General features: G+C 41.4%; 1 protein-coding gene across 3 annotated transcripts in view; it reads right to left on the bottom strand.

The window, feature by feature from the left end:
- cdk14 (cyclin dependent kinase 14) overlaps positions 1-12,543 on the bottom strand; it is a 112,577-nt gene that overhangs the window by 66,583 nt on the left and 33,451 nt on the right. For all 3 annotated transcript variants that reach the window (XM_037453024.2, XM_037453026.2, XM_037453025.2), the window contains 5 exons: positions 12,240-12,485; positions 9,305-9,399; positions 8,731-8,810; positions 6,774-6,868; positions 4,535-4,597 (listed from right to left, as the gene is read on the bottom strand). In XM_037453024.2, coding sequence (XP_037308921.1) covers positions 4,535-4,597; positions 6,774-6,868; positions 8,731-8,810; positions 9,305-9,399; positions 12,240-12,485 — 579 coding nt within the window. The remainder of the gene's footprint in view (positions 1-4,534; positions 4,598-6,773; positions 6,869-8,730; positions 8,811-9,304; positions 9,400-12,239; positions 12,486-12,543) is intronic.

The raw sequence follows: 12,543 nt of genomic DNA, 5'->3' as shown, positions 1-12,543 counted from the left end.
CTGAGTATTTCAGAAACTGCTAATCTACTGGGATTTTCACGCACAACCATCTCTAGGGTTTACAGAGAATGGTCCGAAAAATAAAAAACATCCAGTGAGCGGCAGTTCTGTGGGCGGAAATGCCTTGTTGATGCCAGAGGTCAGAGGAGAATGGCCAGACTGGTTCGAGCTGATAGAAGGGCAACAGTGACTCAAATAACCACCCGTTACAACCAAGGTGGGCATAAGAGCATCTCTGAACGCACAGTACGTCGAACTTTGAGGCAGATGGGCTACAGCAGCAGAAGACCACACCGGGTGCCACTCCTTTCAGCTAAGAACAGGAAACTGAGGCTACAATTTGCACAAGCTCATCGAAATTGGACAATAGAAGATTGGAAAAACGTTGCCTGGTCTGATGAGTCTCGATTTCTGCTGCGACATTCGGATGGTAGGGTCAGAATTTGGCGTCTACAAAATGAAAGCATGGATCCATCCTGCCTTGTATCAACGGTTCAGGCTGGTGGTGGTGGTGTCATGGTGTGGGGAATATTTTCTTGGCACTCTTTGGGCCCCTTGGTACCAATTGAGCATCGTTGCAACGCCACAGCCTACCTGAGTATTGTTGCTGACCATGTCCATCCCTTTATGACCACAATGTACCCAACTTCTGATGGCTACTTTCAGCAGGATAATGCGCCATGTCATAAAGCTGGAATCATCTCAGACTGGTTTCTTGAACATGACAATGAGTTCGCTGTACTCAAATGGCCTCCACAATCACCAGATCTCAATCCAATAGAGCATCTTTGGGATGTGGTGGAACGGGAGATTCGCATCATGGATGTGCAGCCGACAAATCTGCGGCAACTGTGTGATGCCATCATGTCAATATGGACCAAACTCCCTGAGGAATGCTTCCAGCACCTTGTTGAATCTATGCCACGAAGAATTGAGGCAGTTCTGAAGGCAAAAGGGGGTCCAACCCGTTACTAGCATGGGGTACCTAATAAAGTGGCCGGTGAGTGTATATATATACACTGTTATTGTATATTTGACGCCTCCCTTTTTACAGACTCCTGAACCCGAACCGGGAGATTTGTGATGTGTTACACTCTATATATCTTTATATATATAGATAGTGTTCCCCCCCCATTATTTTAGAGCAACTTCTACCCCCCTGTCAGCCGGGCTGGTATATAACTATGCATTTACATAAATATACATACATGTGGTGCATATACACGTGTATATTTGGCTAAAGATGAAGCTGAATGGACAAACAAAGACTAACCACCATAGCCGTCTTTGAAAGGACGAGAGCCCTCCAGTCCAACAAGTGCAAGTCTTCAAATTGAGCCTAGAGCAAACATTTTAAACTGAAGCAGTGTAGATGCTGTTCAGTTTGATGAGAAATAAAATGCATCGTCCCAGAGATTACAAGGGACTTTATTGTGGCAAAAATGGTTTGAGCTACCTGAAAAACTCATAATTCTCATTAACTCATTAATATGGAATATTAGAGTTAACCACAAACTGATGAAAAGTAATAACCATCGCCCAACTTGTAGCTAGTGTGTGTTTGTGTACAAATGACCACGGAATACTTAATCTACTGGGCCATTCACTGCCTAGTTGAAGCAATGACCTTAAACCCATTAGTTGTGAAAGAAGTCAAGAATACGTGATGGAACCCGTCCCAGGAGAGTCCTCAGAGTTCATGTACATTCAGCATCAAGCTGTCCATGTGGTGGGTTTTGCACTTTATTTTTAGATTGAGGTAGACCCCAAATAGGTGTGATCTATGTGTGTGTATGCTCACCCATTGACATATAGTATAGAGTCTAGAATGTCCATCTGTGTAGTGATGCCGATGTCCCAGTGCATGCAGCGTTGATATTGACTGGACACTAATGTGCTTCCAGGAGCTTCCCTTGTAATTTGATTGAGTTCAATGGCTGTTAGTTGGCTTGTAGACACTGTGTGTGGGTGTCGGCTTCCCATTGATCTGTGCAGATGTCACTAAAGTACGGCCCTTCAGCTGACAGCATATAATCTAATAGGAAGAGCACTTCAGCAGCAGTGCCGATGAGGTCATACTCACTTGCGTTCGGTTACAGCAGCGCTACAGACTCAGCTGGAGTACAGCAAGAAGACTTAATAGTGCTGCACAACAACATAGTTGCTGATAGATTTGACTCTGGATCATAAAATACTTCAGTTCATTTTCAATTTGAAACTGCAGGAACACACACACACACAACTCTCTGGTGCTTGACCAATGATTACATTAGCAGTGAGAGTCGGAGTGTGTCTCTACATGTTAATTAGATCTACAGCGACTAATAGCTTCTAGGTTTGTGATTAATGAACAGGAGGATAGCCGACTGACTCATTCTGTCATAGAACGCACTAATAACAGACACTAACCCTGTTCGCAGTTCTTGGGTTCCAGGTAAAAACTTTCTTTCTGAAAACTTTCTGCAGAGAAAAAGCATGTTGCCAGATAAAATCAGTGAGCATGGGTTTATGTCCATGCACATTATTACCCAACCTGGCAACCTCGTTCTGATAATAACATTGATAGTGTACACACATTTACAGCATGCAAATTCAAAGTGCTACATTTCATTTCTCCACTGTCGATGGAGAAAAAAAAAACTCCAGCTCTACTTATAAATATATGTATAAGCAGAATTCTGTTTTGTCATCTTACTTTTTCAAAGGAAAGCTGGGAGCCCATTTCCACCACTAAAAAGGGATAAAAGTCAAAGTTTTGACTGTTTACAGTCTGTATGGCAAATGGGACTAGAAACGGAAATCAACTCTGAAGTTAAGAATGAGTAAACAAGCATGGGCTTATCTTTATCGTTGTTTGACTACCGATGACTACCGTCTAGTGACAGCCACAGGGTTCCTTTCTCTTCAGACATGCTGAATGAATAGTAAATGCTTTAGCCATACTGCCTTTAATGCTACAGCCTTTCCTTGATAACACCCAAAGAAAAGAGCTGCCATCCTCCGTGTGGCGGATTATTAAAACCATTGAGTAGTTCCCGAGCAGCCTCTATTTCATCTTCATGCCTGCAGGAACCGGGCCATGAGCCTTATCAACGGATTAGGAAGCACTGCTCAGTTGTCTCACCAATAAGTAACAAAGTCAGCAGGTGCCAAGCAACGCCTCAGAATAAGCCTTAATTATTCATTTGAATTGCATGGAGGCGGCTGTCAGCAGGGAGAAGGCGGAGTACTTATGTAAATCCTCCAGGGCAAAAGGTACGAGCTGTTACATAACAAACGAAGCCTGAAGCGTCAGCTTCAAGTGTGAGAGAACGTCTTCACACCAACGTCATCATCATCATCATCACTCGGCCTCTTTCACTCCACCATCATGTCTTTCTATTTGTCCTGTTGGGTCACGTCCCACACCATGTGGTCCTGTTTAAATACAGGTTAACATGGGCAGTACCAAATTATGTTTAAGCTACATACAAATAAGAATATATCCACAATCTACAATCGAATATCAACTTGAAAAAAATAAATATTTTTCATACTTTTTTGTGTCCATTCAAATTAACAAAGAAATCACCAAAAGGGAAAATGAAGTGGTGTTAAAAAGCAGTGCATTTTGTATCATCTTTGTCATGATGATGGATTGATGGATCAATGGATTGAGTGATTTAAAAAAAATCTACGTACATTGCTACATTAGAGATATGTATAAAAACAGTTAAACCCATTATTAACGACTTTAACGCAAACCCATTTTAACAATGTGAATTTTTTAATTGTGGAATTAACAGGTTTTTTTTTGTTTGTGTTTTATTTGGGATGGGGGTGGATGATTGTGATTGGCCTGTCTGTTTGAGTAGCTGCTGAAAGCAAAGATGTAGTAGGCTTACCTCGTATTGCGAACCTAACTGTTAAGGTTCATTGTTTCTGAAATAAGACGGCTTTGTTCACAGCAAACTTGAAAAAAAGAAAAAATTGCGCCATGGTTTATCTGTACTATACGCTGAGTCATTGTTTACCTGAAATGTGCACTTTATAATTTTATTTTGTACTGTTTGGCAATGTTTTTTTTCAGTGAAATAAAACATTTTCATAGAGCAACTTTTCCATGTTGATGAGAGCATTAAAATCAAGAAAAAATTATGGTAGGGACATTTACAATAGATAAAAATGTGCGATTAATTGAAGTCATGCCATGCCAGCTACTTTCTAGTCACAGATTGTTTTACAGAATCAGTGTTGCTCCTGAAGAGGTCAAACAATGCAATATTTGACAGAAAAAACTCATTTTGAACAACCCTCCAATGCGATCTGACCCGCAGATTGATGTGGACTAGAGAAGACCACACGAGAAGGACAGCTGAATTCGGAGGTCACATGACTATATTTGTGGTTTCAAGGTGACACACTCATGTGGTGTTCCTGGTGGAAACATTGCTCCTGTTTTTTCCGTCCAAACTTCATTAGCATTTGGTGTTCATTCAGTGTCCTTATTATTAAACCACAAGTTTGGAGACTAGAATAATAACGTATACTGTACCTTCACATTATCTGGATGGAGACCCCCGGGGTGTTTGTCCATGTACTGACACAGGTCTGTATGCTGTGAAATAAAAGCGGGAAAGCATTATATTAATACCGCGCGACATGAGAAGGTGGAGACGCTATAGACACATGTTTTTTCCCGGTTTATTGCTGGTAGCGTTGTAAACAATAAATGGAATTTAAAAACATTCAGAAACGACACTTTTATAGTCCAACGATTTCCTCAAGAACAAGTTCTACATATAAAACCTTTTAAGATCCAACGGTCTCATTTAGAAGCCACCAATAGGGTTCTACGAATAAAACCTTTTATATACCACAGTTTCATCTAGGACCCACCATGGGTTCCTCATGATGCTCCTCAAGGGCTTTAGGTGATTTGTTTGGAAGTTGAGCATCTGCAGAAGCCCCGCATTCCATCTACTGACCCCCTCCATGCATTGCTCCACTGGCCCTTCACCTCTGTGTTAAGTTAGGATATTGAGGATGGAGGAGTGTTGGCTCTAAAATCGCACTGATATTTACAAACTACATTATCTGATGATCAGAGCCTGTGCTGAGTAACATTGTTTACCAGGTGGCCGAAGTCCTGAATGGGAAAGTAATTGCTCATATGTAAATGACTGTGTTGCATCCAAATTGAAATAAATAAATCAAAGACATGAATAAACATGGCAGATCTAACTTTGAGGGTTAACTGACCTCTTACCTCTGCTCTCATTCTTCATTCTAGTGTGACCTGCTGAGCTCCAAGCACGTCTCACCAAACCTCCTTGAAAAGCTGACCTTTGGATGAGCGTTCTATCAAGCAACAGCGGCTCCGCACTCTTCAGTCTCATTAAAATGAAGAAGTGGTGGAAAGCTGAGTTAGCTTGTTCTGGTTGACAGATTTGGCCTCGCTCAGCCTTTGAAGATCAAAGATTGAGCTGAATATCAATGTGGTTATCAGCGCATACATATGCAAAGGGGTTCCACAGGATGTGCATTTTTTCTGTCTTTTAACCTCATCTGTTTAAAACGTTGAAGATGAACTAAAAAGTATCTTTTAATCATTATTAGTAAAGATATTCTGAGGTAGATTTTTATTCTTCAGAATTATTGTTCTATTGAACTTTAAGGTATTTGGACATTTCAAGAGAATAAATAAGAAGTTAATTTGCTGTGTTCATAATAACAGCAATTTAAAGGTTTGTGACATTTTAAAAATGTCATGCTGTTTTCTGCTGGCTACAACACTGGAGCAGTCTTTTCTGTGTATGTTTTGCTTTTATATTTTTATTATTTTATTCTGTTTTATTCTTATATTGCACCAATCATCAGGACAAATTTCTCTATGTGTAACATATGTGGAAATAAATGGCTTTTCATTCTGGTTCTAATTTCGAATCTGAAACAATATTAGGAATAAAGGATCTACCTAAACGGATTTGTAAGTGGGTCTCTTTCCTTTTAGGTGACTCAAATACATTTGTCGAACCAGGGAGGGAGGCCTAACCAACGCATCCACAGGTTCAGGTTGGGGGAGGGAGTACAGGGTGTGTGCTGCAACCAATAGCCACATGGCATTGGGCACACCTGCAGCCCTTCATCATGGTTAGAAGGACATATATTTACAGGGCTGGGAAGCAGCAGGAGAGGACCAGCATCTCCTCAACAGCTTGAGAGGAGGGACATTGAACAAAAGGTAACCTTTAAGCCTCACCCGTTCCCCTGTTCCCAAAGTTTTGTTAATTGATTAATGTCTCTGAACGTCTTATTTTATTCTGACACATTGTATTGCTGCCTTCAAAGCAGCTAGACTCCACTGACTAAAACAGAAATGTTACCTTGCAAAACACAGACACCCACAAAAACATCTGAAGTATGGGAAGAGAACTGGTCTATTTCAGTTTTTACCATCTCTAACCTGCAGTCAACAGTGTTTGAGCCATCTGCACCTCCACCGAGAATCCTCTAAAACATTGGACTTCAATCTGTATTTCTGTACTGAGCATCGACCGACCAGCCTACGATGCTTTTTGCTTCCATTCTTTGGTGGAAAAAGCTCAAGCTGTTGGAACATTCTTCAAGTGCCCAATAACCAAGAGTACTCCAATCACAATACCACAGCTCCAAGTATTAAAAACGTAAACTTGACAACAACGAGGTCAAGATGTCCAACACGCAGGTCGTGACCTCTGTTCTGTTTAGAACGGTCCAGGCTCACAGGGGCTGATCTTAATGTGGCAGCTTACCACGTATTCAAACACCAGAGTCAGGGTTTCCTTGGTGTGGATGATGTCATGGAGGAGCACGATGTTGGAATGCTTCAGGCCTTTCAGAAGAGATGCTGCAGAGATGGAAACAGCAGAGAGTTAAAGGGAAAGCAGAGCAGCGCTGTGATCTGCAGCCTTCATTAGCTGCATCGTTGGGACGCGGCTCGGCCCTCCGGAAGCCTCGCTACATCGTTAGAGGGGATTAACAAAGGAAGGATAACACTGGGTGGATTACAGCTGTGCGTTCTCACACATTTGTCAACACATTTATGATGCAATGGACAGTGTTAATAGGTAGAGCAGGGAGATGATATGATGGGGAGATGGTTACTTTACTGGCAGAGCTTAGAGAGTCTTACTGGGGAGGCAGGGGGTGATCAGCACATTCTGCCATGGATTATTTAGACTTTCACATGGGATCTACTTCTTCGGAGTCAGGGAGGCTTTTGGAAAATAACAGGCTGAGATACAAAAGCAAAGGTTTACAGAATTCACGTGGGACAGATTTTGGTGAGAAACATCGACGCAGCTGAAAACCTTGACTTGACGATTGTTTCATTACCGGTCCTACGCATTTCTTCTCATGTAACATATTATTAACAAGTTTGAAGGAAAAATGTACAAATAATGTTCTACTTCAATGGTCAGCTTTCAGGTGGGCACTTGTGACTGTGAATATTGACTGTTATAAGAAATCAAGTGTTTTTTATTGCGAGAATATACTGTAATTTCTGGACCATAGAGCGCACCAACTAAATTTAGAAGGAAAAAAGGATGTGTACATATAAGGTGCAGGTGTCCACGTGGCAGAGAAACGACTACTGACGCAGAGTCGTTCCGTGCCGCAGTGCTTCACATTGCCGTCTCCAACATCTCGCCATTGATTCATTATTGGCAAGTTTACGTGCAGCCGCTGTTTCCTTCTCCAAAATAGTAACGCATAACTCATTAAGACAGAATGGGAGAAACTTAATGTCCTCTTATTTTAAGAAGGTGGGATACTCACACAGTTGCCAATGTGATTAACAAACACAAAGTTCTACTGACACTAATCCTCAGAGAGCCGGCGAGGGATGGGACCTCATGAATGCTTTCTGTGTGACTTCCTGTTGGTAATATACGGTGGTAAGCAGGTAGCACTACAGTCAAATACCTCTGAGGACCGGACCCCCTGTCTCACTCACACACCCATCATATCTCTAGTAATGGCCAACACACACACACACACCCGTTATTTTACTTTATTCAGCAGCAGTGTGTAATGCTGCTCACATGCCAGGGCTCAGCTTCCTACTCATTCATTTCTGAAATTGTTCAATTTCAAAGTGGCTTTCTGATCCGCTCCCAGGGAGAATATGTGTGTGTGTGGTGGGGGGGGGGGGGGGGGAGGTTCGCTCACTTCATCAGTCCTGAGTAATACACAGATCAAACAGATACAGTTGTTTTCTCATCTATATTCAAAAGGCAGTGATGCGTGTGAAAGTAAGTGTTCAGGCAGCCAGTAGTGCAGCGCTGGACGCGCTCCGTGCTGCTGCTGTGTGTGTGTAGGTGTGTGTGTGTGTAGGTGTGTGTGTATAGAGATTATTCTTACCATGACATTGCTTGAATAGTGAAATGTAGGATTTATTTTTTTAAGACATATTCAACATGTTTTAAAAATAGTCCCCAAAGCTTTAAAAGGGTCATGACAGCAGGCCTCAGAGTACCTCGGAATGTTTCTCTGTGCGTATAGGAAGCAGATGTTGTTACTGTAACATCCCACACAGGTGTGAGGACTTTTTGCCTTTTTGTTTGATGAACTGAAAAGCCACTCGGACAAGGTTGGCCGACTCATGCACTCATCTACAAGTTTCAGAGAGAGAGGTTGCCAAGCAGTTTATTTGTACCTTCAAAGTTATTATTATTATTATTGCCAGAAACATGCTGAAACTCTTACCTTCCCGAATGGCTGTGAAGGGCGTCCCTTCCTCCTCTTGCAGACGAATCACCTTCAGAGCGACCAGTTTCCCATTCACCCTGGCAACAAACAAAGCAGAACAATCCTGTTTCCTTTTTTTGTGAAAAAAATCCATTACATTTAGCCAGAAAAAAAGCCAGAAAACAGCGACGTTTGTCAAGTAAATGAAATGTAATTTAGCAGCAGCGAAGTGAGACCCGGGTACAAGGCCACAGGATTACAACTGAATGAAGCTCACTAATCAAAACTGGTGTAGTAAAATAACATCATTACTGAGGAGATTAGAGTCTACAAGGTTTGGACTTGCTTTTTCAAGAATTGAATTAGCAAAACATCCTTCTCATTGTGATAAGAAGTTAGAAAAAAGGATGTTTCATGTGTGGTGTTTGCAGTGCTACAGACAGGAGATAAATTATTCACAAAACAAATATACACTATGTAACTAATATTTAATTAATTCACTGCAGCACTGTATAATCAAATGTAAAAGTCACTTTCTGCCCGAAAAATTGCAAAAGGTTAAATGGAGATTGGACATGCACACTCTACTCACTTGCTCTTTCCTTTGTAAACTGTAGCATATGAACCCTCTCCCAGTTTCTCCAGCTTCTCATAGGAATCAGCCTTTCCAAACTTGGGACTTGTAGGCTAAAGAAAGAAAGAAGATCTCAATTCAGTGGCCCAGAAAAGAGAACTCAGAATATTTTGCACAAGGCCAAAAACGGTGAAAATGCCTGGATGTGATTCGTTATGTGAGAACTCACTAAATGGTTGTGTAGCTGTTCACATCAATCTGTCTGTCCAAAAATGGATGACTTCATCCTTTATAGACGTTTGAGTTGTATTGTATTATTGTATGTGAGTTGTATTATTAGTATGTCACTTCTCAAGATATGGCAGAGATTGTGTGGTCACAGTGACCAATGGTACGTGGCATCATACCAGAGTTTTTCTACAGGCCATGTCTGATCCACAAGCTGTGGCTCAAGCTCCCTAAACGAGGAGGGGCAATTGAACCCGTTTCATAATCACAGCTGAATCAATTCATTAGCGTCTTGCAGCGATGCTGGCAGGCAATCACTCAAGCCTCATATCACATTTATTAAATCTAATTTGTGTGCAGATTCATTTGACATTTCCCATTTGCAGTAGGAATTAAAACAGGAACTGCATACTATATGTATACAACCTGAAATGTTCATTTTCATGATTAAGAAGATGATGGTGTTTGTAAAACGCCTTTCATTATTCATGTGAGAGAACAGAGGTAGGAAAATGAGTTTCAGAAGGAGAACATAAATGTTATTTGTTATTTGTTGTTTGGAAACAATTTGAAAAGCCAAGGCTACGTGAAAGAAAAGCAAGTGCATGCTACTGTTGAAAAAGTACGGGTTTTCATGTTTGACTATGGTGGGAAAATAAGTGTTGAAATAACTTTTATAAAAATGAATTAATAGCTTGTGGTTCTACGTCTCCAGTCCGTAGCCTTCAACTATTTTCAAGAAAAAGGTTGCAATAAAATGAGGAATAAAGATCCAGTGAAACCTCAAAAATAAAAATAAAATTTCCAAATTTTATTAAGTTGAGGACATTTTACATCTTCCTCATCCCTCTACACAGATGTATGTATGCATCGGTTTGACATTCTTTCGCAATTTTACCTCACATTTAGGATTTAGCTTCAACAATTTTGTACCTCAGAAAAGTGTAAAACCCCTTTTCTATGAGCTGAATGAAAATGTTGGCGTGTCCCGACAATTCCAAGAAGTGTTTAATTGTTATCTGTACTGGCCGTCTTTACTGCTACCGCGAGGAAACTAACCATCCTTTTTCTGAGAAGCTGCATTCTCCTTGCTGTCCACCAGGGTGACTCCACCAGTCCTGTGGAAGTCTATGAGAGGATGGCTCTACTTCTCGTTTTATTCCCTCAGTAAACATGTAAACAAATTCAAATAGACCATAAAGCAGCGTCTGATCTATGGAGTGATTGACAGGTCCATACTGCAGTGTAGCTGTCCTTGTTTTAACCAGCTTTAACCCTTTCAGGTTTTTTTCATTTCAACAAAGTTAATCGTCACATTTTGGTCAAATAAAATGTAGCCTTCTATCTCGGTAGCTGCAGACTCTTGCGTCACTTGGTGGCATCAAGTCAAGATGGGAACGTCTATAAATATATGTCTGTGGCTCTTGGACCAGCAGACAGACCACTATACCATAATACCAGTTTTTTTGATGAACCAGGATAAACATTTAAAACCTACATGACAGGTTAATATTTTCTCTGTACGTTGTCCATCATTTACAGTTCCCCTTTAGAAAAGAAACAGTTGAACCCACAATAAAATAAAGTGGTATATATATCATGGCGCACCAGTGTAAACCTGTGTCAAACAGCAGGGGAATGAGTGGCAAACGGACCACTGTAGGACTAGTAGTGGCCAGAACATGTTGGTAGCTGCTAGGCTACTTCCATCTCAACATCTACCCTGCAGGGGACCACCACTGTGTCCCTAAAAGACAGTGGTCTGGAAACGTCCTGTTTATATGTGGGGACATTGTTGGCACTTGAAACACAGCCCTTAAATCATAGTTGAACTCATATTTTACCAGAGGGATGAGTTTCTTGTATTTGTAATTTCTGAATTCTAACCTTTCTGCGGTCGCCAAGCCTATGATATCATGATATGATAATATGTGTATTACCACAAAATATACAGTAAAATGCAACATTATAATCAAAGCCTATTAAAGCCCCACTTCCCTAATTTTGATGAAAATGTTGAATTAAAAGCTTCAGTAAAGATCAGTACTAATTATGAGCGAGAAAAACCCTATCCTTTTTTAGAATGAAACACTGAGTTTCCATGGTAACGGTGGCACAACTGTTGACTGCTTCTTTACCCACTGTTTATCAACTCAAACAGAGGAGCCTGCCCACCAGATACTGTGTCATCAACACCATTCGTGGTGCTGGTGGCTTTTTTTCTTGTTTTTGTTCTCCTGCTGGTATTTCTGCCAGTATTTTTGGGGGTTACATGGTGACCATGGCGACAGCCAAGCGCCCCAACTTCAGAATGGTGGTCCACAAACCAATGGGTGACGCTGCAGTGACTTTATGTACAGTCCATGGTCCTCTTCCAGGTGTCCCTGGTCTATCTATCATCTCTCATGTGGTTCATATCTTACACAGAGTGTAAGGAGGCGCTCCCACCTGTTCTATAGGAATGGCCAACTTAAATGACTTCTTTTGTGATCTGGAACTAAATAAACCTAAATAAACCAAACTGACCTTCGGGGGGCATGGTACAAGTAAAGTCCATTTACAATTAGAATTCATTTTACTTCCTTTTCTTTATTACAATTCGTAACCAGGATATTTTCTATAGTTCTCCAATTTGTGACATGAGAAGCATTTTGTATTGTTCCAATGACAGAAGCTTCGCTACAGGCCCCAAGAGGCTCCTCCTGGATCTGAGAGGTGTACTTACAGAACTAGGGCTGGAGTGGCGCCGCAGTTTGGGCGACTCCTTGGTGGCGGGCGAGCACTTGGCGTTGATGCAGGCATTGTTCTCAGAGTGGACCCTCTTCACCTGGCTGGCGGGCTTCTCAAACGGGTCGAAGCCGCTCTGCGTGCGCTGCACCCTCACCTTCTTGTCCTCAGGGATGGTGTCCAGGGGCTTGATGACCGAGTCCGATCCCTGGCCGCTGCGTGTTGACATCTTTGTGACACATATCTGTCAAAAATGGAATGAAGAAGAAAAAAGCGTTGCAGTACATTAAAGAAGGAAATCC

The sequence above is a fragment of the Pungitius pungitius genome, chromosome 11 (genome assembly GCF_949316345.1).
Source record: "Pungitius pungitius chromosome 11, fPunPun2.1, whole genome shotgun sequence".
NCBI classification, from domain to species: domain Eukaryota; kingdom Metazoa; phylum Chordata; class Actinopteri; order Perciformes; family Gasterosteidae; genus Pungitius; species Pungitius pungitius.
Note: the sequence above shows the minus strand (reverse complement) of the source record. Positions and strands in the feature narration are given on the sequence as shown.